This window comes from Aotus nancymaae, unplaced genomic scaffold, assembly GCF_030222135.1.
Source record: "Aotus nancymaae isolate 86718 unplaced genomic scaffold, 86718_ANA_hifiasm-v0.15.2.pri h1tg000020l, whole genome shotgun sequence".
Lineage (NCBI taxonomy): Eukaryota > Metazoa > Chordata > Mammalia > Primates > Aotidae > Aotus > Aotus nancymaae.
In genome coordinates, this window is record NW_026988432.1 from 30,830,435 (window position 1) to 30,857,454 (window position 27,020).

At 44.6% G+C, this 27,020-nt stretch overlaps 1 protein-coding gene across 4 annotated transcripts in view; it reads left to right on the forward strand.

Annotated features, from left to right (window-relative positions):
* LOXHD1 (lipoxygenase homology PLAT domains 1) overlaps positions 1-27,020 on the forward strand; it is a 183,328-nt gene that overhangs the window by 101,313 nt on the left and 54,995 nt on the right. For all 4 annotated transcript variants that reach the window (XM_064378976.1, XM_012440784.2, XM_012440785.2 and 1 more), the window contains 7 exons: positions 5,283-5,446; positions 6,690-6,794; positions 8,549-8,677; positions 9,466-9,630; positions 19,707-19,888; positions 23,295-23,411; positions 24,424-24,586. In XM_064378976.1, the coding sequence (XP_064235046.1) occupies positions 5,283-5,446; positions 6,690-6,794; positions 8,549-8,677; positions 9,466-9,630; positions 19,707-19,888; positions 23,295-23,411; positions 24,424-24,586 (1,025 nt within the window). The remainder of the gene's footprint in view (positions 1-5,282; positions 5,447-6,689; positions 6,795-8,548; positions 8,678-9,465; positions 9,631-19,706; positions 19,889-23,294; positions 23,412-24,423; positions 24,587-27,020) is intronic.

A 27,020-nucleotide genomic window follows, 5' to 3' on the forward strand; every position in this document is an offset into this window, starting at 1 on the left:
TGCATAATGGACATGACGGGGTGGGAAGCAGGAAAAAAATGGAAAGGGAGGCTGGAGAGGAACAGATGAGGGCATCCAAAGCCATGCTGAGGAGCTTGAGAACACATCCAGGCTTTTCGTTGGCTGGATTTCACAGAGAGGAAGACAGAAGCAGGAGAATGCCAGCTGGGGTCAGGCACTGGTGGGAGATGCTGGCCTGAGCAGAAGGGATTGGGAGAGGATGTGAAGCCATGGAGGCTGCCACCCACTGTGAAGTCACCGAGGGAGAGCTCAGCATGGCCCAGGGGCTGTGCTGTCCAGGTGGGGGATGGCAGTCCAGGTCTCAGCAGAACCGCTCCTAGCCCTCCTGACCTCAGAGGAGAGCAGAGAAGCCTGACTGTGGAAACACAGGGAGGAGGGGGCTGGGGCATGCAGGTTTATCGATCTGCAATTCAGTTGCCAAAAAGAGAATGCTCTTGTTTCTAAATGGAAGATATTTGAAGTCCTTTGTAGGAGTCCCAGGCTGGCAAAAATCCAGATTATATGGGAAAGCCTGTTTCATGCTGGTTCGTAGCTCTGGGCTGTGAATGGCGTTTTTTTGTTGTTGTTGTTGTTTGTTTGTTTCTTCTGCCTGCTCAAGTGAGTTTGATTTTTTTTAAACTTGTGTTAGAAAACATATAACATAAAATTTATTACCTTAGCCATTTTTTAAGTGTACAGTTCAATAGTGTTAAATATATTCACATTGTTGTGCCTTAGATCTCCAGATTTTTTAAATCTTGCATAACTGAAATTATACCCATTAAACAATTACTCCCCTTTTCCACCTCCCCCAAGCCCCTGGTAACCACCATTCTACTTTTTGTCTCTATGGCTTTGAGTACTCGAGGGACCTCCTATAAATGAAATCCTACAGATTTGTCTTTTGTGTCTGGCTTGTTTCACTTAGCATGATATCTTCAAGCTACATCCATGTTGTAGCATGTGACAGGACTTCCTTTTTAGGACTGAATAATGTTCCATTGTGTGTACATACCACCTTTTTAGATGGATTTGAATGGGTGTCCTAGGATCTGAGATCTCCCTTGGGTCAATCTGGGCTCTGCACACAGCCTCATGTCCCTTTGGTAAAGGACTACTCTGGTCCAGGCTTTTTACAAGATTGTGAAGCTGGAAAATTTATGTTTGAACTCCTCCTGCCTTCTCTAGCCTAAGAGGCTCTGCTCCTTGGCCACTCTGAAAAAAAAAAATGACAGTTTAAAAAGGCCCTAGATTAATTTTTGTATTAATAGTGATGTCACATTTAGAATAAGAGGCTAGTCTTTTCTTCCCTCCTCTGTGCTGCTTAGACAGTTCCTGGAGTCTAAGGGTTGGCACCAGCTTAGGCAAAAGGATGCTAGAAAAAAGAAAGTGCATCTTCAAGGAAAGAGTGGTGGTTTAATTAAGAAACCTAGGATAGAATCCCTATCTCAGGGATTTTGAGGAAGGGAATGAGAAAGGTTTACCCCCAGAGGAGGCAATGCCTTTCAATTCTATTGATATTTATGAGTGCCTTGTGTACCAGGGGCTGTGGATACAATGAGTAAGCAGACTCTGCATTCATGGGTCATAGTTTTCCCAGTAGGGGAAACAGACAAATATACTCCCTGAGTAACCTCTTCCATTTTTATCACTTCAATTACCATTTATTTGAGAATAATGCTCAAGTTATATCGGTCAGAATAGGCTAGGTTCTGCTAAGTAACAAACTGGCCTAAAATGTCAGTGATCTAACACAACAAAAATTTATTCCTCACTTATACTATATGTCAGATGCGGGATATCAGGAGACTTTGCTCAGCATGTTCACTCAGGGACCCTTGTTGTTGGAAGCTTTTCCTCAACATATGCTTCTGTGATCATCCTTATAGAAGAAAAGTGATTTGACAAATCACACACTGTCTCTTAAAAATCCCTTACAGCCCAGGGATTCCATGTATATTAACAAATAACTTAAAATTCAGGGTTCTTCAGCATACAAAGCTCTGAGCCTCTAATGTTTGAGTTTCAAAATACATGACAGAGATGGTGGGATATTTGGGAGTATGTTGTGTTGAATTAGTGCATCTTTGTTAAGTCATTTAATCATTGGCTCTGCTACTTTGTCACCCTGTTCACATTTATTGGCTTGTTGATTAAATGAAATTGTGCTACTTTCCTTTTTATTTCAATACTCTAACTAGCTGCATTTTTAAGATTTGCAATAAAGTCTAATGCACTCACTTTCAAAGACAAAGTGGCAAATGCCAGAAAAGCTGGGAATATGTTTAGTGTCCTGGGTTTCATTCACATTTGATGTGATATTCTATGTTTTCTCTACTTCTGTTCCCAGCCCTAAAACAAATATTTATGTTTTAGTTGATGGTCTGGGGGGGTCTTATAAGACCCTTAATAGTTAAAGACAGATGCTATTCTTGAATGTTTTTACATGTGGCAAATATGTTGGGTGGGATTTCCAAAAAGGGTTGAACAAAAACTTGTTAAAATATTTTCTCTTAAATTTTATCTTACAAAAAGTTGTCCTCTAGAATCTCCCATTCCTCCAGGGATCCCAGAATTCCTGGAGCGAAATCTCCATTGTTCCTGAGATACTTGCATCATGATGCAAAGCCCCTCAGCACACTCACTGCAGACAGCAGCGTGTCTCCTCTCAGAACTGCTCATTGTACAGACAGAACCAAAGCAGGAGCTTTGAAAAGACCTTTCAGCCTTCTGAGTGGTACAGTTTAGTCCCTAGGGTCTCACAATTTGCTGGGGGCAGAGGAGGGAAACAAATCCAGAGTTCCTGAGTTCCAGACCCATGCTTTTGTCATTACACCACTCTGCCAGGATTTACTCAGATGTTGTCCAGATTTCAGCTTATACACAAAATGGAAAATTCCATATGAAATTATTTATATTGTACAACACTCAATTTTGCAATCGCCTCATTCAATTTTTTTACTTTCAAGTGGAGTTTATACTTTTAACAGTTTCAAGCTTTTCATTCAACTCCTGCTTACTGAAGCCCTTACTCTTTCCTTCCATCATCCTCATTTAGCAGTGTGTTGGGTTTATCTGGCTCAGCACACCTGCACTCCTCTCATCTCCTTTGTTCACGAGGAATCCCCTGCCTGCTCCCCTCCCCAGTATCTAGAAGCCTGGCTGAGCAGGATGTATTCCTGTAGGAGGAAGAAGCAGGTGTCAGTAGGCCTGGCATCCTGAATCTTCATTGTGCTTATTGGCACTGTGGGGATAGAAGCCAAACGCCCAGCACTCAGGCCAGACCTGGCTCCTGCTTTGGTTCTGTCTGTACAATGAGCAGTTCTGAGAGGAGACATGCTGCTGTCTGCAGTGAGTTTGCTGAGGGGCTTTGCATCGTGATGCAAGTATCTCAGGAACAATGGAGATTTTGCTCCAGGAAATCCAGACTCTGTGTGCATTTTCTCTTTGTGTGCATGGGAGGGCTTGTACCTTTTCTTTCTATCTCTTTGACTTTTTTTCCCTCCCTGGCTCTTTCTTTGTGTGTGTCTCTCCCTCTGTTCTTGTCCTCCACCAACTTCCTACATACTCTGTCTCCACTTCTGCCCTGACCCCACCTCTTTCTTTATTTCTGTCTCTCTTCCTTAATTGGCCATAATTTAGAACTATAGCCTATTTGTTCATAAGTTATTTGATTGGATAAAATGTTAACTTTCCTATTCATACATTTAAAGGCTAAGAAGCAGAACAGTATGCATTTTTCTCTTAAACACTAATTTAATGGTAGTTTAGTTCATATTGCCCCAGGTTGAGCTCCTTTAAATCCATCCATCAATATAACATTGCCCCCGCTCCCTACCCCATCTGAGCCCATTGACTGAGATCTCACTCTCTGGTTCTGCTCCTCTGACATTTTGATACTTGGAGGCAATGAAGACTCTAGGAAAATGTGGGACTCAGACAGAGATGGGACCTTTGGCCTGCACTGCCCCCACCTCTCCAGACTTCGACAGAGATGGGACTTCCAAGTCTGGAGAGGTGGGGGGCAGTGCAGGCCAAAGGTCCCATCTCTGTCTGAGTCCCACATTTTCCTAGAGTCTTCATTGCCTCAGGGCAGGGGTGGGAAAGGAGCATAAGGAGGGTAGAATGGCCCCAACTTAGATAAAGTTTGAATTCTCAGACACTTCGTGATGTTCTGGGAGCTTAGTGGCCAGAGAGGAGCTGCCCAGACCACAGCATCCAGAGATCCCAGGCATGGGCCAAGGAGAATGAAAGGGAAGGGAAGTCACAAGAGTAACAATAGCAGCAGCAGTGCTTACTGAGAGCCTACGCGGAGCCAGATATTTTTATAAGCACTTTATAAGGTCAGCACATGTAGTCCTCACAACACCCTATGAAATAGGCAATATTATGCTTATTTTATAGAATGGTACACTAAGGTATAGAATAAGGTTGCCAGTTAAATTTGAATTTCAGATAAGCAATGAATAATGTTTTTGTATAAGCATGACTCAAATATTAGATAGAACACACTTAAAACATTATTCACTATTTATCTAAAATCCAAATTTAATAGGGATTTTGTAATTTTATTGACTACATCTGGCAACCCTAGGACAGAGAGATAAGGATGCTTACTCAAGATTGCACAGCTATTACTGGTAGAGCCAGAATTTAAACTGGACTGTATGACCCAGGGGAGAGTCCTTAATTACCCACTCTGCTTCCCATCCCTGGCCCTACCTTCACTCTGTCAAAGTACCTCCTTTGTGCTGGGTGTTACCTCCATGCTGTGGAGTCTGAGTTGGACCTCCCTTTCCTGGCCAGCTCCTCAGCCACACTCTTTGTACCTTCCAAAAGCATATGTAATTGGTTTATTCCATTAAAATCATTAGTCCAACACTTACATATTGTGCACCTACTATGTACAACCCTCTCTACCGAAGTAGCCCTGGCTAGTAGATTCATTCTAGAAAGCGTTGGAACAGTCCCCATATGTCCCTTTCCTTCTAGATACTTCCATCCAATGTGACACTGATTGAGGCTCTGTGTGCTCCAGGCAGATCACATAACCATTTTCAGTGGGGTGTCTGGAGACAATGTCCCCATGTTTGTTCTCTACCCCAGGCAAATAACTAAAGGAGCAATTCCCAGGATAGGTAGAGCAGCAGGGTAATGCTGTCAGGGGCAGACAGGGGAGAGTTTGGGGTGCCATAGAGGGTTTCTCATTCTCAGCTCATGACTGCTCCTGGACAAGACCTTTCTAAGAGGACATTCCAATCTTTCCCTATCCACTCCCACAGGTACTACTTTCCATGCCAACGTTGGCTGGCAGTGGAGGAGGATGATGGCCAGCTGTCCAGGGAGCTGTTGCCAGTGGATGAGTCCTATGTGCTGCCACAGAGCGAGGAGGGTGGGCAAGGCAATGACAACAACCCCCTCGACAACCTGGCCCTGGAGCAGAAAGGTTTCCTAAACTAGAGCTGATTTCTTTTCCCCCAGCACCCCTCCCTTCTGCCTCTTCAACCCTAAGTATCTATCTTCCTTTCCTCCCCTGTGGGCTCTGGGCACTTCCTCTTTTGACAATCTATTGTAGTGCCTTCTCATTCAGTAAAGGGGGCATAGTCTCACATAGCTATTGTAAGGCTAGATATAAAGCACACAGCTTAGGACTGAGTTATTGCAGGAATGGAATGGAATGGATTGGAATCAAATTGAATGAATTAGAATGGAGTGGATTGGACTGAAATGGGATATTGGAATGGAATGGAATGGGATGGATTGGAATGAAATGAAATGGAATGGAGTAGAGTGGAATGGAATAGAGTTGAGTGGAATGGAGTAGAGTAGATGGAGTGGAGTGGAATGGAATGGAATGGGATGGGATGGAATGGAATGTGATGGGTTGGAATGGAATGCATTGAAATGGAATGGAGTGGAATGGAGTAGAATGGAGTGGAGTGGAATGGAATGGAATGTATCGGAATGGAATGGAATGCATTGGAATGGAATGGAGTAGAGTGGAATGGAATGGGATGGGTTGGAATGGAATGTATTGGGATGGAATGGAATACATTGACATAGAATGGAGTGGAGTGGAGTGGAGTGGAGTGGAGTGGAGTGGAGTAGAATGGAGTGGAATAGAATGGAGTGGAATGAAATGAGTGTAGCCACTTCTGATTCAGTCTTGTGTCCTCTCCTATAGGTACTCAGTGCATTTTTCTCAAGGGAAGGAATGAACAGTAACCTCCAAGAGTTCTATGATGTTCCTCTAAAATATGCATGCCTAAAACTCCTCCCAGCCAGGGGGTGTCAGAATGAGCTCCTGGCTACTGAGCCTCTGACCCTCAAAGTCACCACAAGACTCCCCTAACCATTCTATCAGCTCTATTGAGGGCTTCCTGTATAAGCCAGAGGTGAAAGACTCATATCTCTACCCTCTGTAAGTTTCCAGACTAATGGTGATTGCAGAACAACACATGCTGAAAGTAAAATGATTCCTAGAAATGGCCAAGAGGAACATAGAAACATACTTATTACTTGTCACAGGGCTCACAGATACAGGATTGAAGGGGCAAGAGAAAAATTGGAGTGATAAGGCCAGAGGGAGTGAATCAAGGAAGCCCTCCTAGAGGAGGTAGCTGTCCTCTTTCCACCTTTCATGAGAGGAACAATCTATAACTCATTGCTCTATACTTTTCTCTTGGCAGATAAATCTACCACATTCTCAGTGACCATAAAGACTGGGGTTAAGAAGAATGCGGGCACAGATGCTAATGTCTTCATCACACTCTTTGGCACGCAAGATGACACCGGTAAGAAAGCAGTGCAGGGCCAAGGTTCACCCACATTCCTCCCCAGGGAGACCAGAAGACTTAGCAGAAATTTCCAAGGGAATCTCAATTATGCCTCTTCTCTCAATAAGATGCAAGCAACTAGCCTCATCGAGAAAGACAGTTCCTTTTTCTCTAAAAATGTTTCCTCTTCTCTGAGCCAGCTTTCTTCTTCTTTCTAATGGTGAAGGTAACCCTGACTCTACCCAATAACAATCTGGGACAAGGTGGCCTTGCACAACTTCCAGTGAAATTCAGCCATGGTACTCTCAGTACAAGACACTCCAGACATCGTAGAGTTGTTCAGAAGCCTTTGCCCAGGTATTCAGAAAAGGTGGTGTTTAGTGTTGGGTCCAGCCATCTGCTCACACCACTGACAAGCCATTCTGTTGAGTTTAGAGAGGAGTCAGTCCCTCAAGTAGTCATCATACATTTGCTGAAAATCCTGCAGGTCCAGAGCCTAGTGCCAAGCATTATTGAAGAATAAATAGACCTAATCCTTGACCATGGGGTGTTCATATATAATACAACAATGTGCTGGTAGAGAGCATGGACTATGGAGCTTGGCTGATTGGTTCAAACTTCCACTCCACCATTTATTAGCTGTATGACCTTGGGCAAGTTGCTTAACCCCTCTGTGCCTTAGTTTCCTCTATTTACAAAATGAGGATAAAATTAGTATGTGCCTTATAGAGTTGTAGGTCTAATGAAGTTAAACATGTACAACATTTGGGACAAAGTGGTACTCAATAAACATTAATTACCATCACTATGTAATAGGTTGGATAAAGCAGATAATATATAATGAAATAATGAGGTCATAACCTACCAATGTATGTGATTACAATCATTCCTGAACCATGGTCAAAAGAATTGATGGGACTTGGCGACTGCTTTTATTCACTGAGGCCTTTCTATGTGTTAAACATATTCTTGAGCACCTCTCCTTTTTGACATTTGGAAAACCAAGTGTCAAAGACATTGTATAGTTTTCCCAAAGCCACTCAGTGGTAAGTGGCAGAGCTAGGCATTGGACCAAGGTCTGTCTGTCTCTCTGTGTACTTAAACCAGTCTGCAGTGAGTCTAGGAATAGTGGAAGACTTTCTACCTGAGGTGGGCTCTGGACTGGGACTTATTGGGGTACAGGGACTTAATGGCAATGCAATGCATGCTGAGGCAGGAGAACACAGTGATGACTCTGAGATCACCCCAATTTCAGACTGACACTGCAGTGGTCTCAGGACAGATTATATATGTGAAATAGCTAGAAAGGGATCTTAGAAGTCATCCCTCCTCTGTCATCCAGAGAAGATGCTCCAGAGATTCCCACATGTTCCATCCCTGAAGGAAACCCTGTGTTTCCCCAGGGAACATAGGGAGCTTGGCTCTGTCACTGGCTCCCTCTCCATATAGAGAATTATGAGGGCATGGGAGTAGCGCAGCACTGACTTTGGGCTCCACCACTGTCTCCTGGATGATTTTAAATAAGGTATCTTTTTTGACATAAACTGCAAATAAAAATGCACACATTAAAGGGTTATTGTAAAAATCAGTGAAAGAATACACACCAAAAAAATTCCCACTGTGCAAAGGCACCATTGGATGATAACTGCACAGGCTAAGTTTGATGGAAGTTCAGAAATTTGATCATTTTTAGGAGGGATTAAAAGTTTGGGTCTGACTGACTTGAAAGGCCTCAGGTCCAGCCAGTCATGCTGGGATCATCTGGTTGGCAGGAATGACCCTCCTGAAGTCCTCCAAGACAAACAGCAATAAGTTTGAGAGGGACAGCATCGAAATCTTCACAGTGGAGACGCTGGATCTAGGAGACCTGTGGAAAGTCCGGCTCGGCCATGACAACACAGGTGTGGCTTCCTGCCTCTGTTTCCTGCTAAGAGTTTAAGGACCATGGACAGGTCCCTGTGGGCATCTGGGAAAGACTCTGGAAATTCGAATGTCATCTGTCTTCTGTAATGACACAGCTTCCTCAATCCCTTTAGCCCACTAGAGCCCAGAGAGTCCTCAGCTGCACATAGAGTTTCTGGCCTAATTAGTCTAGGGTGGTACCTGGACACTGGCAATTTTTAAAGCCATTCTCTGTCTTCCAATCTCAGTAATTTTAATACATAGCCAGATATGAAAATCTCCAATCTAACTCAGTAGTTCTTTGAGTGTGCAACAGAACCACCTGGGAGGTTATTAACTCACAGATTTCTTGGCTCCACCCCCAGAGCCTTTGATTCAATTGTGGCATTCCTGTCATTGGGTAAGATTATAAAGCTTTTGTAAACACAGTCTCTTTCTGGCATCCCTGAGTTCCATTTGAAGTCCCTTCTTCGAAGAAGGGCAGCATCCTTGCTTCCTCTCAGTGCCCTCCCACCTCAGTCCACCACTACCCTCCTATCATCTCCTATTGATGCTCTTTTAGCCTTTTTAATTTCCCTGACAGCAGCCTAGAGTGTGATCCAGCTTCAACTCTGGGTGCACATTTTAATAGGAGTGATTTTAGCAATGCTGCAAGCAAAAGGGATGTCATGTTAATGGTATCAGCCAGCCACCAAGTAAGGAAGGATGTCAGGAGTCCCTGAAGTTAGCTGCAGCAAACTATCTCTGCACAGGTCCTTGATGAGTTCTGTGTCTCCTCTCTCTTTAGGCAAGGCCCCAGGCTGGTTTGTAGACTGGGTAGAGGTGGATGCCCCATCTCTTGGGAAGTGCATGACGTTTCCCTGTGGCCGCTGGCTGGCCAAAAATGAAGACGACGGATCCATCGTCAGAGACCTCTTCCATGCAGAGCTCCAGACAAGGCTGTACACGCCATGTAGGAACCATGCACAGCAAAGCCAGTCCTCCTCTGGGGCCCCATCACCAACAACCCCAACTCAGCCCCAGGTCCTCCTTCAGCATTGACTGTGGGCCAGGCCCACCTTGAAGATTTTGGTCTCTCATCCCTGTCCTGAATTTCTTGAGCTCTCTGAGGGCTGTGGGCAGAGTTTTGGACCGAGGGAATAAAAATATGGGATTTATTCCAAACTTCACCCCAAGCTAGCTGGTGACAACATGTAGAGAGCCTAGCCTTTCTAGGGTTCAGATTCCTCATCTGCAGCATAGAGATAATAATGCAGGATGATAGTAATATCCAAAAAGAAGAAAGATAAAGGTCAAACTGAGGAATCATTATCAACCCTGTCACCAATCCTTACTCCAATCATGAACATGAGAAAGAAATCACCAGGGTAAGATTTTTTTCAGGTGGTGTAGGGCACTGGCAGCCCCACAATGGCTTGAAAGGGCACTCACTTAAGGGTTGAAGGGAAACACAACTTGGACCCTGCCAGACCAGAATTCGAAAAGAAGGTAAATGTAATTCCCTTTTCTAGCTAAGGGAAAGAAGAGAAGGGAGTAATTTGGTGAAGTTTTGATACTTCCTTTCCACTGTCATTATCAGAAAGAATGCAGTAAGTGTTTATAGATGTGTAAGTATGTAGTACTAGGTACTGAGAATCAAACTGAAATTAACTAAAATCTAAAAATCTGTCTGAATTTGGTAAAATCTGAATAAAATCCAGAGCATATAATTTTTTTCTAACTAAATAATAAACTGTACCACAAGGTTTTCCCCAACAACTCATACTTAAATAGCATGAATCAATGATGAACATTTTTTTTTGCCTAAAGCAATAAACTGAAAGGAACAGATCATCAAAATATTTTCTGATCCAAAGCCTAAAATGAAGTGACATTTCTCTGGCCAGGCATGCCCAAAGCCAGCCCCGGATCCAGCCTCTGTTCCCAGGAGTCACCTACAGGCAAGGACAGACTCTGACCTGACAGATGTGCATGGGGCTGGCAGCAGCATTGGGTGGGACCCTTGAGGACAAACATATCCATTTCTCCCTGCATGCCCTAGGACATGCCATTCCAAAGAGAGAGAGAGAGAGAGAGAGAGAGAGAGAGAGAGAGAGAAGATAGAGAGATAGAGTTTGTATGACTAGACTTTGAATATGTTTAGTTCCAGCCTAATATTAAAACTAACGTGAAGGGTGGGCTGTTCCTGCCCAGAATCTTCCAGAGCTTCTGCTGGCTGGTCTCAGGAGAGCTGAGATTCTGTTGCCAACTTTTCTGTTCAAGGCTTTCCAAGCCTTGGGTCAGGGAGAAACCCCAGGGGGCTCAGAGGAAGGAACTGTATGCTGCAGAGATGATACCTCTGTTATTGCTTGAGCACCTGGCAGGGTTGGGCTGTTTCACTTCAACCTATAGGTGAGGGCCTTTTCAAGCCATTGTGGGGATAGTGGTCACCTCCATGGGCCATGGCCTGTGGCCTGTGGCTAAATAGCTGTATTTATCTCCAGTTCATAGCAACAAGGCCCTTACAGACTGACCACACAGGCTTTAAGGCCAGACAAGCCTGGGTTTGAGTTCCAGTTCTACCATGTGACTTTGGGCAAGTTACTTCACCTCTCTGAGCCTTGGTTTTCTCATCTGTAAAATGGAGTATAGTAATGCCTACTCCCTTGGGTCATTATGAGAGTTAAAGGAGATAAGGACCGTAGCATGCTTGGTACAGTCTGACAAGTAGGAAGTACTTAATAAGTGATAACTATTACTACTGCAAGTATCACTACTACAGCCCTATGGCAAAGTAGCCGTGATGATGAATGAAAGCAACGTCCTCATCTGGAGAAGGTTAGGGCTGCAAGAGAGAAAGAAGCTTCTATCGTTACTCCTTTCAAGGGCCAAGATCACAGGATAGAGTACACAACCACTTGCACTGTTTCTCTGGGTTTTCAATCTTCTTTTTTTTTTTTTAGTTACTGTGACCCAGAGTAAGTATACACATTTATATGCATATGCAAAAAATAAATATATCACAAAAATTGTACCCTCATTATGTGTGATATACAGTGATATTTTTCTATTAGAGTTCTATATATATATATACATATATGTATTTTATTGTGCTTTAAGTTCTGGGGTACGTGTGCAGAACACGCAGGATCGTTGCATAGGTACATACATGGCAATGTGGTTGGCTGCCTCCATCCCTCCGTCACGTATATCTGGCATTTCTCCCCATGTTATCCCTCCCCAACCTCCCTATCCCCTGTTGTCCCTCCCCTATTCTCCCCCAACAGACCCCAGTGTGTGGTGCTCTCCTCCCTGTGTCCATGTGTTCTCATTGTTCAACACCCGCCTATGAGTGAGAACATGTAGTGTTTGATTTTCTGTTCTTGTGTCAGTTTGCTGAGAATGATAGTTTCGAGATTCATCCATGTCCCTACAAAGGACACAAACTCATAATTTTTTATGGTTGCATGGTATTCTATGGTGTATATGTGCGACATTTTCCTTGTCCAGTCTATATCAATGGGCATCTGGGTTGGTTCCAGGTCTTGGCTATTGTAAACAGTGCCACAATGAACATATATGTGCATGTGCCTTTATAATAGAATGATTTATTATCCTTTGGATATATACCCAGTAATGGGATTGCTGGGTGAAATGGAATTTCTCTTTCTAGGTCCTTGAGGAATTGCCACACTGTCTTCCAAAATGGTTGAACTAATTTACACTCCCACCAACAGTGTAAAAGTGTTCCTATTTCTCCACATCCTCTCCAGCATCTGTTTTCTCCAGATTTTTTAATGATCTCCATTCTAACTGGCATGAGATGGTATTTCAATGTGGTTTTGATTTGCATTTCTCTAATGACCAGTGATGAGGAACATTTTTTCATATGTTTGTTGGCATCATATATGTCTTCTTTTGAAGTCTGTTCATGTCCTTCATCCACTTTTGAATGGGTTTGTTTGTTTGTTTCTTGTAAATCTGCTTTAGTTCTTTGTAGATTCTGGATATTAACCCTTTGTCAGATGGGTAGATTGCAAAAATTTGTTCCCATTCTGTTGGTTGCCAGTTTACTCTAACAATTGTTTCTTTTGCTGTACAGAAGTTCTGGAGTTTAATTAGATCCCATTTCCCTATTTTGGCTTTTGGTGCCAATGGTTTTGGTGTTTTAGTCATGAATTCCTTGCCTATGCCTATGTCCTGAATGGTATTGTCTAGGTTTTCTTCTAGAGTTTTTATGGTGTTGGGTCTTATGTTTAAGTCTTTAATCTATCTGGAGTTAATGTTAGTGTAAGTTTTCAGGAAGGCTCCAGTTTCTGCTTTCTGCACATGGCTAGCGAGTTTTCCCAACACCATTTATTAAACAGGGAATCCTTTCCCCATTGCTTGTTTTTTTCAGGTTTGTCGAAGATCAGATGGTTGTAGATGTGTGGCATTGCCTCCAAGGCCTCTGTTCTGTTCCATTGATCTATATCTCTGTTTTGGTACCAGTACCATGCTGTTTTGATTACTGTAACGTTGCAGTATAGTTTGAAGTCAGATAGTGTGATGCCTCCAGCTTTGTTCTTTTTGCTTAGGATTGTCTTGGCTTTGCGGGCTCTCTTTTGGTTCCATATGAAGTTTAAGGTGGTTTTTTCCAGTTCTATGAAGAGGGTCATAGGTAGCTTGATGGAGATAGTGTTGAATCTGTAACTTACTTTGGGCAGTGTGGCCATTTTCACAATATTGATTCTTCCTAACCATAAGCATGGAATGTTTTTCCATCTGTTTGTGTCCTCTCTTATTTCCTTGAGCAGTGGTTTGTAGTTCTCCTTGAAGAGGTCCTTTACATCCTTTGTTAGTTGTGTTCCTAGGTATTTTATTCTCTTTGTAGCAATTGTGAATGGCAGTTCATTATAGATTTGGCTCTCTTTAAGTCTGTTATTGGTATACAGGAATGCTTGTGATTTCTGCACATTGATTTTGTATCCTGAGACTTTGCTGAAGTTGCTTATAAGTTTCAGGAGATTTTGGGCTGAGATGATGGGGTCTTCTAAATATACAATCATGTCTTCTGCAAATAGAGACAATTTGACTTCCTCCTTTCCTAATTGAATACCTTTTATTTCTTTTTCTTGCCTGATTGCTCTGGCTAGAACTTCCAATACTATATTGAATAGGAGTGGTGAAAGAGGGCATCCTTGTCTAATGCCAGATTTCAGAGGGAATGCTTCCAGTTTTTGCCCATTCAGTATGATATTGGCTGTGGGTTTGTTGTAAATAGCTTTAATTATTTTGAGATACATTCTGTCGATACCTAGTTTATTGAGAGTTTTTATCATAAAGGGCAGTTAAATTTTGTTGAAGACTTTCTCTGCATCTATTGAGGTAATCATGTGGTTTTTGTCTTTGGTTCTGTTTATGTGGTGGATTATGTTTATAGACTTGTCTATGTTGTACCAGCCTTGCATCCCTGGGATGAAGCCAGATGGATAAGCTTTTTGATATGCTGTTGCAATCGGTTTGCCAGTATTTTATTGAATGTTTTTGCATCTATGTTCATCATGGATATTGGCCTGAAGTTTTTCTTTTTTTGTTGAGTCTCTGCCTGGTTTTGGTATCAGGATAATGTTGTTCTCATAAAATAATTTGGGAAGGATTCCCTCTTTTTGGATTGTTTGGAATAGTTTCAGAAGGAGTGGTAACAGCTCTTCTTTGTATGTCTGGTAGAATTTGGCTGTAACCCATCTGGACCCGGGCTTTTTTTGGTTGGTAGGCTATTAATTGCTGCCTCAACTTCAGCACTTGTTATTGGTCTATTCAGGGTTTTGACTTCTTCCTGGTTTAGGTTTTGGAGGGTTCAAGTGTCCAGGAATTTATCCATTTCTTCCAGGTTTACTGGTTTATGTGTATAGAGTCGTTTGTAGTAATCTCTGATGGTAGTTTGTATTTCTGTGGAATCCGTGGTTATATCCCCTTTATTGTTTTTTATTGCATCTATTTGATTCTTCTCTCTTTTCTTTTTTATTAATCTGGCTAGCAGTCTGTCTATTTTGTTGATCTTTTCAAAAAACCAGCTCCTGAATTAATTGATTATTTTGAAGGGTTTTCTCTGTCTCCTTCAGTTCTGGTCTGATCTTAGTTATTTCTTGTCTTCTGCTAGCTTTTAAGTTTTTTTTTTTTTTTATCTTGCTCCTCTAGCTCTTTTAAATTTGATGATAGGGTGTTGATTTTAGATCTTTCTTTGCTTCTCATGTGGGCATTTATTGCTCTAAATTTCCCTCTAGACATTGCTTTAAATCTCTAAATTTAAGATTTAAAGCAATGTCTAGAGGGAAATTTAGAGCAATAAATGCCCACATGAGATTCTGGTACGTTGTGTCTTCATTCTCATTGGTTTCAAAGAACATCTTTATTTCTGCCTTCATTTCATTGTTTATCCAGTCAACATTCAAGAGCCAGTTGTTCAGCTTCCATGAAGTTGTGTGGTTCTGAGTTATTTTCTTAATCCTGAGTTCTAATTTGATTGCACTGTGGTTTGAGAGACTGTTTGTTATGATTTCCATTCTTTTGCATTTGCTGAGGAGTGATTTACTTCCAATTATGTGGTCAATTTTAGAGTAGGTGCGATGTTGTGCTGAGAAGAATGTATATTCTGTGGATTTGGGGTGGAGAGTTCTGCAGATGTCTATTAGGTTTGCTTGGTCCAGATCTGAGTTCAAGTTCTGGATATACTTGTTAATTTTGTGTCTCGTTGATCTGCTAATATTAACAGTGGAGTGTTAAAGTCTCCCACTATTGTGTGGGAGTCTAAGTCTCTTTGTAGGTTGTTAAGAACTGGGTGCTCCTGTATTGGGTGCATATATATTTAGGATCATTAGCTCTTCTTGTTGCATTGATCCTTATACCATTATGTAATGCCCTTCTTTGTCTCTTTTGATCTTTGTTGGTTTAAAGTCTATTTTATCAGAGACTAGGATTGCAACTCCTGCTTTTTTTTGCTCTCCATTTGCTTGGTAAATCTTCCTCCATCACTTTATTCTGAGCCTATGTGTGTCCTTGCATGTGAGATGGGTTTCCCGGATACAGCACACCAATGGGTTTTGACTTTTTTTTTTTTTTTTTTTTTTGAGATGGGGTCTTGCTCTGTTGCCAGGCTGGAGTGCAATGGCACAATCTCAGCTCACTGCAACCTCCACCTCCTGGGTTCAAGCGATTTTTCCGCCTCAGCCTCCTGAGTAGCTGGGACTACAGGCACATGCCACCATACCCGGCTAATTTTTGTATTTTTAGTAGAGACGGGGTTTCACCATATCGGCCAGAATGGTCTCGATCTCTTGACCTTGTGATCCGCCTGCCTTGGCCTCCCAAAGTGCTGGGATTACAGGCGTGAGCCACCGCACCCGGCCAGGGTTTTGACTTTTTATGCAATTTGCCAGTCTGTGTCTTTTGATTGGGGCATTTAGCCCATTTACATTTAAGGTTAATATTGTTATGTGTGAATTTGATCCTGCCATTTTGAGGCTAGCTGGTTGTTTTGCCCATTAGTTGATGCAGTTTCTTCATTGTGTAGATGCTCTTTACCATTTGGTACATTTTTGGAGTGGCTGGTACTGGTTGTTCCTTTCTATGTTTAGTGCTTCTTTTAGGAGCTCTTGTAAGGCAGGCCTGGTGGTGACAAAATCTCTCAGCAATTACTTGTTCATAAAGGATTTTATTTCTCTTTCAGTTATGAAGCTTAGTTTGGCTGGATATGAAATTCTGGGTTGAAAGTTCTTTTCTTTAGGGATGTTGAATATTGGCCCCCACTCTCTTCTGGCTTGTAGGGTTTCTGTTGAGAGATCTGCTGTGAGTCTGATGGGATTCCCTTTGAGGGTAACCTGATCTTTCTCTCTGGCTGCCCTTAGCATCTTTTCCTTCATTTCAACCCTGGTGAATCTGACGATTATGTGCCTTGGGGTTACTCTTCTCGAGGAATATCTTTGTGGTGTTCTCTGTATTTCCTGGACTTGAATATTGGCCTGCCTTGCTATGTTGGGTAAGTTCTCCTGGATAATATCCTGAAGAGTGTTTTCCAGCTTTCATTCTCTCTGTCACATTCAGGTACACATATCAAATGTAGATTAGGTATTTTCACATAATCCCATATTTCTTGGAGGTTTTGTTCATTTCTTTTTGCTCTTTTTTCTCTAATCTTGCCTTCTCATTTTATTTCAATGAGTTGATCTTCAGTCTCTGGTATCCTTTCTTCTGCTTGGTCGATTCGGCTATTGAAACTTGTGTATGCTTCCCAAAGTTCTCGTGTTGTGTTTTTCAGCTCCATTAAGTCATTTATATTATTCTCTAAGCTGTTTATTCTCATTAGCATTTTGTCAAACCTTTTTTCAAGGTTCTTAGTCTCTTTGCATTGGGTTATAACATGTTCTTTTAGCTCAGAGAAGTTTATTACCCACCTTCTGAAGCTTGTTTCTGTGAATTCATCAGACTCATTCTCCATCCAGCTTTTTTCCCTTGCTGGGAGGAGTTGTGATCCCTTGGAGGAGGAGAGGCATTCTGGTTTTAGGTATTCTCACCTTTTTGCACTGGTTTCTTCCCATCTTTGTGGATTTATCTACCTGTGGTCTTTGTAGTTGGTGACTTTTGGATGGAGTCTCTGAGTTCATGTCCTTTTTGTTGATGTTGAAGTTATTTCTTTCTGTTTTTTAGTTTTCCTTCTAACAGTCAGGCCCCTCTGCTGTAGGACTGCTGGAGGTCCACTCCAGACCCTGCTTGCCTGGGAATCACCTGCAGCAGCTGCAGAAAAGTAAGGGTTGCTGCCAGTTTTTTCTTCTGTTATCTTCATCCTAGAAGGATACCTGCCAGATGTCAGCCTGAGCTCTCCTTTATGAGGAGTCTCTTTGGATATAGGGGAGTCAGGGAGCTGCTTGAGGAGACAGTCTGTCTCTTAGAAGAGCTCAAGTGCTGAGCTGTGAGCTCTGTTATTCTGTTCAGAGCTGCTGGACAGGTATGTTTAAGTCTGCTGCAGCGGAACTCATAACTGCCTTTTTTTCCCAGGTGCTCTGTGCTGGGAAGGTGGGGCTTTATTTATAAGTTCCTGATGTGCTGCTGCCTTTTTTCAGAGCTGCCCTGCCAAGCAAGGAGGTAGCCTAGTCACAGTCTGCCAGCAGAGGCGTTGCTGAGCTGCCATGGGCTCTGCCCAGCTGCTTTGGGAACTTCCTTGCGGTTTTGTTTACAGAGGTATAGTTAGAACTGCCTCAGTAATGGCGTGTTGCCTCAGTAATGGTGGACTGCTTCAGTAATGGTGGACGGCCTTGGTAATGGTGGATGCCCTTCCCCTCACAGAGCTGGACCATCCTGGGTCCAGTTGCGCTTGCTGGGAAACTTTCAATCCAGAGCATTTCAGATTGCTGGTCTTTGTGGGGGTGGGACCTACTGAGCCAGATCACCTGGATCCCTGTTTTGGCCCCTTTTCTTCAGTTGAATGGGCGGCTCTGTCTCCCAGGTGTTCCAGGCACCAGTTGAAACTGCCGCCCAAATTTGTGTGTTTTTGTGTGGAGACCCGCTGTGCCAGCCGAAACAGCCTTGCTGAAAACTTGTGGTGCTTTTCAGCCCGGGAATCTCCTGGTCTGTGGGCAGTAATAACTCATTTGGAAATGCGGTGATCACTCACACTCTGTGTTGTTCTCACTGGGAACTGCACTCCAGAGCTGTTCCTATTCAGCCATCTTGGATCATCTCCCCTCTATTAGAGTTTTTTTAGTTCCACATATTTTAAAAACTACTGTTGACAAGCCACTAAACTCATTTCACAATCTGCTAATGAAATAACCTGCTAATGAACTAATGTATAGTTATTATAGCGATATATTGTTTTAGACTACTGGTCTCAAACTTCAGTATAAAGTATGAGTTAAATATTTAGATCCCTAGACCCATCCTGCAAAGAAGCAAAGGCAGGGTTTACAAATCTGTATTTTTTTTTAAAACAGAATTTTTCTCTGTTGCCCAGGCTGGAGTGCAGTGCTGCAATCTCAGCTCACTGAAACCTCCACCTCCCGGGATCAAGCAGTTCTTCTGCCTCAGCCTCCTGAGTAGCTGAGACTACAGGTGCCCACCACCAGGCCCCACTAACTTTTGAATTTTTAGTAGAGACAGTTTCACCATGTTGGCCAGGCTTGTCTCAAACTCCTGACCTCAAGTGATACGCCCACCTCAGCCTCCCAAAGTGCTGGGATTACAGATGTGAGCCACCACGACGGGCCTGAAAATCTGTGTTTTTAACAAGCATCCCCAAAAGTTTCTGAAGCAAAGGGTCTTCCACCCATGCATAGAGACATACTAGTCTTTATTCACACTGGTGGCTGCCCACCAGGAAGCTACTTGTTAACGGCACTGATGTGTCAACTCTCTTTCAAGAACAGATAGTCCCTGGTGGGACCAAGTAAACCCTGGGGCAGCCTTGACCTCCTGCTACCTCCTCCCCTATAAAAGACCTCTGTTATGTGAGGCAACCTGAATGAGGGGCTGGGTGTGACATGGATGTGTGGGGGAGGGCAGGCTGGCTAGGAGCAAGTCAGAAGCTGGGAGCAAGGGGATAGAGAGAGGAGTGAGACTGGCCAATCCAATTGGTAAGTTGCCCCTGAAATCTAGTGCTCTTGTTTATGGAGTCTCCTCAGCCAAGCACCATGTCAAGGATACTTTACAGACAGTGGACACTGAGGCTTGGAAGTAACTTGCCCAGATTACACCAATTGTCAAGACAGAGCTAGGATTCCAGCCTGGGCTTGTCGAATTCCAAAGCCTGTGCTTTCAACCAGTCTGCTACATGAGCTCTGGGATGTGAGAGGCTCACATACCCTATCCAAGGGGATGAGGGCTTTCTGTGGGTGCTGGGCAGGATGGGTCCCCACCTGCAGTTGCTAGGCAACCTTGTGAAGGTCCAGGTCCCTGGGCAGCAGCTGCTCCATGGAAGGGTCTGGGCTGGTGGTGCTGGTGAAGAACTGGCCCTCATCATGTTTGTTTTCTGTTCTCTCATCCACTCTGGTTTTGTCCTCTGACTGCCACCCTCAGTTGTTCCTTACGAGATCACCCTCTATACCAGTGATGTCTTTGCTGCTGGGACAGATGCCAACATCTTCATCATCATCTATGGCTGCGATGCTGTGTGTACCCAGCAGAAGTATCTGTGCACCAACAAGAGGGAGCAGAAGCAGTTCTTTGAGAGGAAGTCTGCCTCCCGCTTCATTGTGGAGGTACTTGGGCTCTGCAGGTTGTCCAGGGATGGGATAGGTCAGAGAGAAGGATAGGAGAATCCCTGCATTCAGGGTGGAACACATGCCCTTCATCCTGATGCACTGCTATTAGAGAGGAAGCTGGGCAGCTCATCCTACCTTCCTGGGCCTCAGTATATCCAAGCAACCAGGGAAATGGTGAAGCTCACCCTGGCCCTCCTGGACTGGTGTCAGGATCAAAGGCAATGAGGATAGACAGGACTTGGGAACACTAGAGGCATAAAGCCAACATACCTATCTAGAGCTTCCAACAACAGACACTTAACCACAGGTGGAATATGGCTCCCAGACTTGCTGGTTCTCAGGTTCTGCTGGTACTGCTGGCCAGGGAGAGGTGGAAATCCCACCACCAGTGGTCACATGGGGATAGGGTCTCCTGCTCAGCTCTCAAGATATGGTCAGACAGTTTAATAGAGAAGAACATCCTGTATGTTTGGTGGCTTCCCATCAGGTCTTGGCAATGGGGGTGCTGTTATTCATTGTTGACTGTGGATGTAGGTCATAGTGCCTTGGAATCCATATACTTCAATTCAGTGCATACTCACTGTGCCTGCCCAGTGTGCTCAGCTGTGCACTAGGTTGGGTGGGAGACACAAGAGAAGGGGAAGCTCAGATCCTGCCTGGGAGAGGCTTACAGTCAAGTTGGGGACCCCACTCCCCACAAAGATAATGAGAGAGTCTGGTGATGGTCATTGTCACTGACCCTATTGGTCAGAGGATACTGTCATAGGCTTTATCGATCTTAACTCACTTAATTATAAAAAAACTCTGTGCTGTAATTGTTCCTATGTAAATATGGGGAAACTGGGGCACAGAGGTTACATCACTTCCCTAAAACCACACAGCTAGGATATAGTGGGAGCAGGATCGAAATCCAGAAGGACTGGCTCTGGAATAGACACTCTTAGCTACTGCAGTAGACAAGCAAATGGACTGAGCTTACTATCACTGTTTAGAGAAGGGAGAAGGCTCCTTGGAAGAGGTGACTTTGAGTTGGATCTGAAAGGAGGCATTAGCAGGGACAAGGAGGAAAGGCATTCCTAGCAAAGGGAACAGTGTGGCCAACAGCTCAGAGGTGGAAATAAGCATGTGGCTTGAGGTTTGTCTAGAAGCCATGGGAGGAGTGTGATGTGACTTGGATGGACAGCAGTAAAGAAGCCGGACTTAGAGGGGAAGCACAGGAGACCCTGAAGGAGATGAGCCAGAATCCTCAGGAGCCTGGGCCCTCCAGGCAGTGGGACCTTTGGAGATGTGCCCCTTATTTTCTGATAGGAAACAAAGTCCAGAGCACCTTCCTTCTTTCTGACTCAGTCTCTATCCCGGGGGACACCCTCCTCTCTTCCCATCTTCTCTGCAGCAGTCAGCACTTGTGGGAAGGTCTGTCACCTTTGTTGAGTCTTTTAACAAGAAAATTCAAGGGTGATTCATTAATCTACACAAAGCTAATGTCTCATCCACCCAAGATGTCGTGGTGCGTGAGTCATCCAGGCCTGATGCCGTCAGCGGCTGAGGCTGTGATCACACCTCAGCATGACTTCCGGGGGGTTTTTTATCAATGAAGTCCCCACTAATAGACAGCTATAATTTGCCAGTAATTTTGTTGCTGTATTTTTTTCTTTTCAAATCTCTCTGGATTTGGGGGTAGTGGGAGAGCTGGGAAACAAATGAAGGGGCTTTGTCTCCTGGCCTCTTTCTCCCTGCCCACCTGTGTCCCTCTCTCTGCACTTCTCTTTTCTGATTGATCTTCAGGTAGGAGGCAAAATGCTGGATTGCAGAGTCCATAACCCTGGATCGACTCTGGCTCAACTGCTAACTTGTGAGGAAGCCACTTCCTCTCTCGGTGACTACCACCCAAGAAAAGTGTTTGACCAGAAAAAGAACAATAATAGCCAAGAGTTATTGAGAACATCCAAGGGTCAGCCCAGTTCTAAGGACCTGATGTGTATCAACTCATTTAATCTTCATAACATTTCCAACACATAGGTAGTATGACCATCCCATTTTACAGATGAGGAAACAGAGCACAGAATGGTTAATCAAACTTACTCAAGGTGTCTTAAAACAGCAGAGCTGAGATCTAGACACAAGCAGTTCAATTCCAGAGCCTTCTCTGCCTAATTCTTTCACCTTGCGGAATACTGGGGCCCCTTCTGATGCTGATGTCCTCCGAGTCTCTCTCTGAGGCCAACCAGCCATGACTAGCTGTTCCCTAAAGGCCGCCTTGCTCTCTGAGGGGTGAGACATGAGATGCCCATCCTGTCACATGCAACTCAGTGCTTAGAGGATTAAGGTCACAGATGCCAGAGATTCTCCTCTGCACCCCATACCTGGAGGCTCCAGGTGAGAGAGAGAAGATGCTGTAGCTGCCCCGCCCCCAGCACAGTTCAGCGGCTCACCTGGCACACATGTATCAGCTTTTTTGTTCAATGGGACTTTCACACACACCATCGTGGTTAAGGCTCACTACCGCATTATGAGAAGGCCAGGCTGATTTTATCATACCCATTTTGGAGCACTCTTTTGTCCTTACATCCAATGCTTATCGAGTACTTAGGTCATGGGCACTGTTCTGGGTTTTCAAGATACAATGCAGAGCAAAATGGTGCCTGCCTTGTGGTTCTCAGTGGTGAAAGGGATGGTAGGTGTCACACAAATAAATGCAAACTTATAACTATGAGAAGTACTCCAAGGAGGAACTCCGCTATGCCACAAGAGCCCGTCATGAGGAGAGTTCACTTTCTTGAGGAGGCTAAGGGGCTTTCTTGAGGAAGTGATCATTGAGTTGAGACCTGGATTATGAGGTTGAGAAGGCATAGTGTTAAGTAAAGAAGAGGAAGGCAGAGAGGCACGCAAAGCATGTACAAATGCCCGGTGGCAAGGAATGTGGAGTTTGAGGGACTAGCATTTCTATGTGTGAGCACAGAAAAGGAGTGGCTGGAAGGGGAGAAACTCTTAGGGGCCTGGATCCTTGAGTAAGTCAACTTGGCAAGACAGGAGCATGGCACAGCCAGGACTCATCTTTGGCTACCCAGTTCAGTTCTCACACAGGGTATGAGTTGCTATAAGAGCAAGCAGTGGAAGATGGGGAGCTGGGTTCCACACTGAAGAGGGGTCCCCCTCCCAGAGAAGGTAGATTGAAGCAAGTTCTGGCATCAAGGCTGACTTTAGGTGGGGAGAGGGGACCTGAGACATGGGCATGGCCTGTGTGTCAAGGACAGTGGGAGCTGGCCTGGATGGACAGTGGGGACATATCAGGAGGAAGTGCAAAAGGACTCAGGGTGGACGCCCTGGGGAGGTAGGATGCTGCCGAGGCTGTACTTTTCTGGATCTTTCAGCTAACATCTGGTGCCTTATCTCTTTTGTAAAGTTAGAAGATGTGGGAGAAATCATTGAAAAAATTCGGATTGGCCATAATAACACAGGCATGAATCCCGGGTGGCACTGCTCTCACGTGGACATCCGCAGGCTCCTCCCGGATAAAGATGTAAGTTTTTGACTGGTCTGTCCTGCTGCTTCTTTTATCCCTTTCCGGAGCAGATTCCAGGCGAATCTCCTGTAAGGACCTGCTGGCTAGGTCAGCCTTATTGAGATAAAAATCTCTTAATGAAAAGTCACCCAGTTTACTCAGAGTGCAGAAACTAGCTCTGGTCCCAAGCAGAATTTTCTAGAACCTGGTTTAGTGGTCAAGGAGGATATTTTGGGCATGTCTCTGCTCCCCACCTCCAAAGCCATATTACTAGTGAGTGATCAGAGTGCCCTTCCTGTAACTCAAGGTCAACTCATAGAAGAAAATCCACCTACTTTTATGGCTTATTCTGAAACCATAAAAGTATAAACCTAGGAGATAGTTCTTAGCCATAGCTATGGATATGAAGAGGGAAGAATTTTTTTTTTTTTAATGGAATCTCACTCCGTCATCCAGGCTGGAGTGCAATGGCACTATCTTGGCTCACTGCAACCTCTGCCTCCTGGTTCAAGCAATTCTTCCACCTCAGCCTCCCAAGTAGCTGGGACTATAGGCATGCACCACCATACCCAGCTAATTTTTGTGGTTTTTTAGTAGAGATGGGGTTTTGCCATGTTGGCCAGGCTGGTCTCGAAATCCTGACCTCAGATGATACACCCATCTCGGCCTCCCAAACTGCTGAGATTACAGGCATAAGCCATGGCACCTGGCCAGGGGGAGCAATTTTTAAATACAGAGACCCCTCCTCTTACCCACTGAATCTGAGTCTCCAGGATAGAGTTCAGATACCTATTTTTAGGTGACCCTGGGAACCCCATTCTTTCAGAGCCAAACTCTCGTGTGGTTATGCAAGTCTTTAAGACTAGATCTACTGAAATTGGGTCAAGGGGCTCCCCTGTGGCTTTTACATTATTTACGGGGCCCCATGATCCTTGTCCTTTGTCTCCATGAATATTGAGATGCTGATGAATCTCTGAAGTTGGCAGCTTTCACATTAAGGACTAATTTTCCTTTCTCTGCCTCACCCCAGGGTGCAGAGACCTTGACTTTCCCATGTGATCGGTGGCTTGCCACCTCTGAGGATGACAAAAAGACCATTCGAGAACTGGTTCCGTATGACATCTTCACTGAGAAATACATGAAAGATGGGTCCTTACGGCAAGTCTACAAGGAAGTAGAAGAGCCTCTGGACAGTAAGTGTGGTGTGGCCACCCTAATCACCATGGGCAGGCTCCGGGACCCTGGCCCTCCCTGTGGAGCACCTGCCCTGTGCCAGGCTGAGCCTCTTCACCCAGGAAAAGGGTCTTTTGTTACCTCGACTCTGTAGAGAGGGCCATTGAGGCTCACAGAGGTTGCATAACCTGCCTAAGTGCACACAGCTAATACATGGGCGAGCTAGTCTTCAGAGACTCAGCTGTGTCGCTCCAAGATTTGTGCTCAAATCCTTTCCCAGTTTGACATTGGGATAATACATCCAGATAAGAGGAATCCTGTGCCTGGCTTATCCTGGTCCCTGTTTTCTCCCTGCTTTTCATTTATTTGCTACCCCTATGGCTTGTGCTTCTCTGCTTTTGCTGGACTCAGCTGTCCCAACTTAGTATGAATCAAGAAACCTTCTGGATTTATATGTAACTGAAACCATTGTGTACTTGTTCTCAGTAGTTGAGTGTGGCTCTAGAATGTTCAAAGTCATGGGTTTCTTTTCTGGATGGGCTGGTTAACTTGTCCATTCTTCATCAGTGTGGTTTTCTCTGAAGGATTTGCTTTAAACTGGCCACCCACTTCTTGTACTTCCTCCTCCTTTGCTCTTGGTGACATCACCATTTTCTAGTTCTCTTCCTACCTCTCTGAAATGTTTAGAGTGCTGGTTTCCTTTCTCATGCTGGGTAGTATTCCTCAAGGCTCAGTCCTAAGCCTTCTCCTCTCTTTCTACATTGTATGTGTACACACACACGCACACATGTGCACGCGTGCGCATGCACACACACACACTCCACATACATACATTCTTCCTAGAACAATGGACAGAGTCCTACCTCTGTTCTGACCAGCAATGGCATCATCCATGTCAATCCCCATGTTATTCACCAGCCATTCAGCTCTGAATAATCTTGAGCTATTTCAAAAGTCACATTTATTTGCCAAAAACAGACTTTCTACTCCTGATAATCGACAAAGAATACAGTGGATCTCTCTAGCAGGGCAGCCTACACAGATCAGAGAAGCTCCAAGAGCTTGAAAATCCACCTTAAATTTGTTACATTGTCTTCTTGGAAAAACTGGAGTAAAGTTCAAAATTCCAGGCCCCTTATGGAGCCAGGAAGACAGGCCCAAGCAGATGAGACATCCAAAAGGCAAACACCGTCTTCCTTTTTGTCACTGGAAGTAAAACAGCTATAGCTCTGCCTTTCCTTTAACCTGAGTTTCCGCCCAGAAATAAAAACAAGTGTTGCCTTGGTAGTGCGACTCCCCTACTGCTATCCCTTTCTCCACATAGTCTTTGCTATTAAATCTGGGGATAGTTTCCTTCTCTACTTGGCCCCCAGAGGATGCCCTGGAAAGCTGTCCCAGGAGAGCACTTGGGCTGTTCTGTGTGGATAACACACCACAAAACCCACTCTGAGCTCGGTGATGTTTCTAGGGAAACATCTCTCCGCGGATGCGCCGGGTGGCCTGGGTGGGACGGGGAGGGAGGAGGATCCAGAAATAGCTGCCTTTAACTGCACTACCGCATTGCTCAGCACCCAGAAGCTGAATCAGTGTTCCTAATTCCCAGAGGACTGGAGAAAGCAGCAGAGGAAGGGGGAGTGAGCAGGCCGTTTCATCCCAGCCCCTGGGGACACAGCATCCTGCTCTGGGACATAGGCTCCTAGAAAAGGTGTCCTGACAGGCCCGTGCCACCTGTGATTAGCTCACACGTGGGCCAGGCCTGAATGCACAGCTAGAAAATGGATGGGGAGAAAAATGAGGGGGAGGACCGTCAACTGTTGTGTCTAAACTGTGACAAGTTTCCTAATGTCACCTCAGGTCAATATTAGCAAGACAAGCTTGGGTAACATTTGAACAATAAAGGATTTTCTTTATTAATGTAGTGTGTGAAATGCTGACAGGTTTCTGCACTGAGCTGAGTGGGGCCGGGTGAGGTGGGAGCAAGTGTGGCTGGTCCCCGGTTTCTGCCCGTGGCAGTGTCTCTGACAAGCCGCTGCAGGTCAACTCTCACAATGCACCTAGGAGTTCTAGAGGGCAGGGTCTTGGGCCACTGAGATAAGGAAGATAGTTGGGGAGAAGGTTTGGAAAAGGGACAGGAGGTGGCAGGAGAGGGCAGAGTTTAGGTTTGAACATGTGAGTTTGTGATGTTGGGGTCTGGTCAAGGTGGAGACCCCCTCTAGGTAATATGTGTGCAGACCCAAAGCAAAGGATGAACCTGGGTTGGAGGCACAGACTCAGAGAACTCGGAAGTGCAAGATGAGAGCTGAGAAATGCGGGTGGAACCTGGGAGGCCTTGACATCAAAGGCACAAGTGGAAGATTAGGAAATCATGAAGCTACCCAAGAAGGAGTGTCCAGCCGCACAGGAGAGCAGGAGGGAAAAATGCTGCAGAACCCAGTGGAAAATAGGGAAATCATG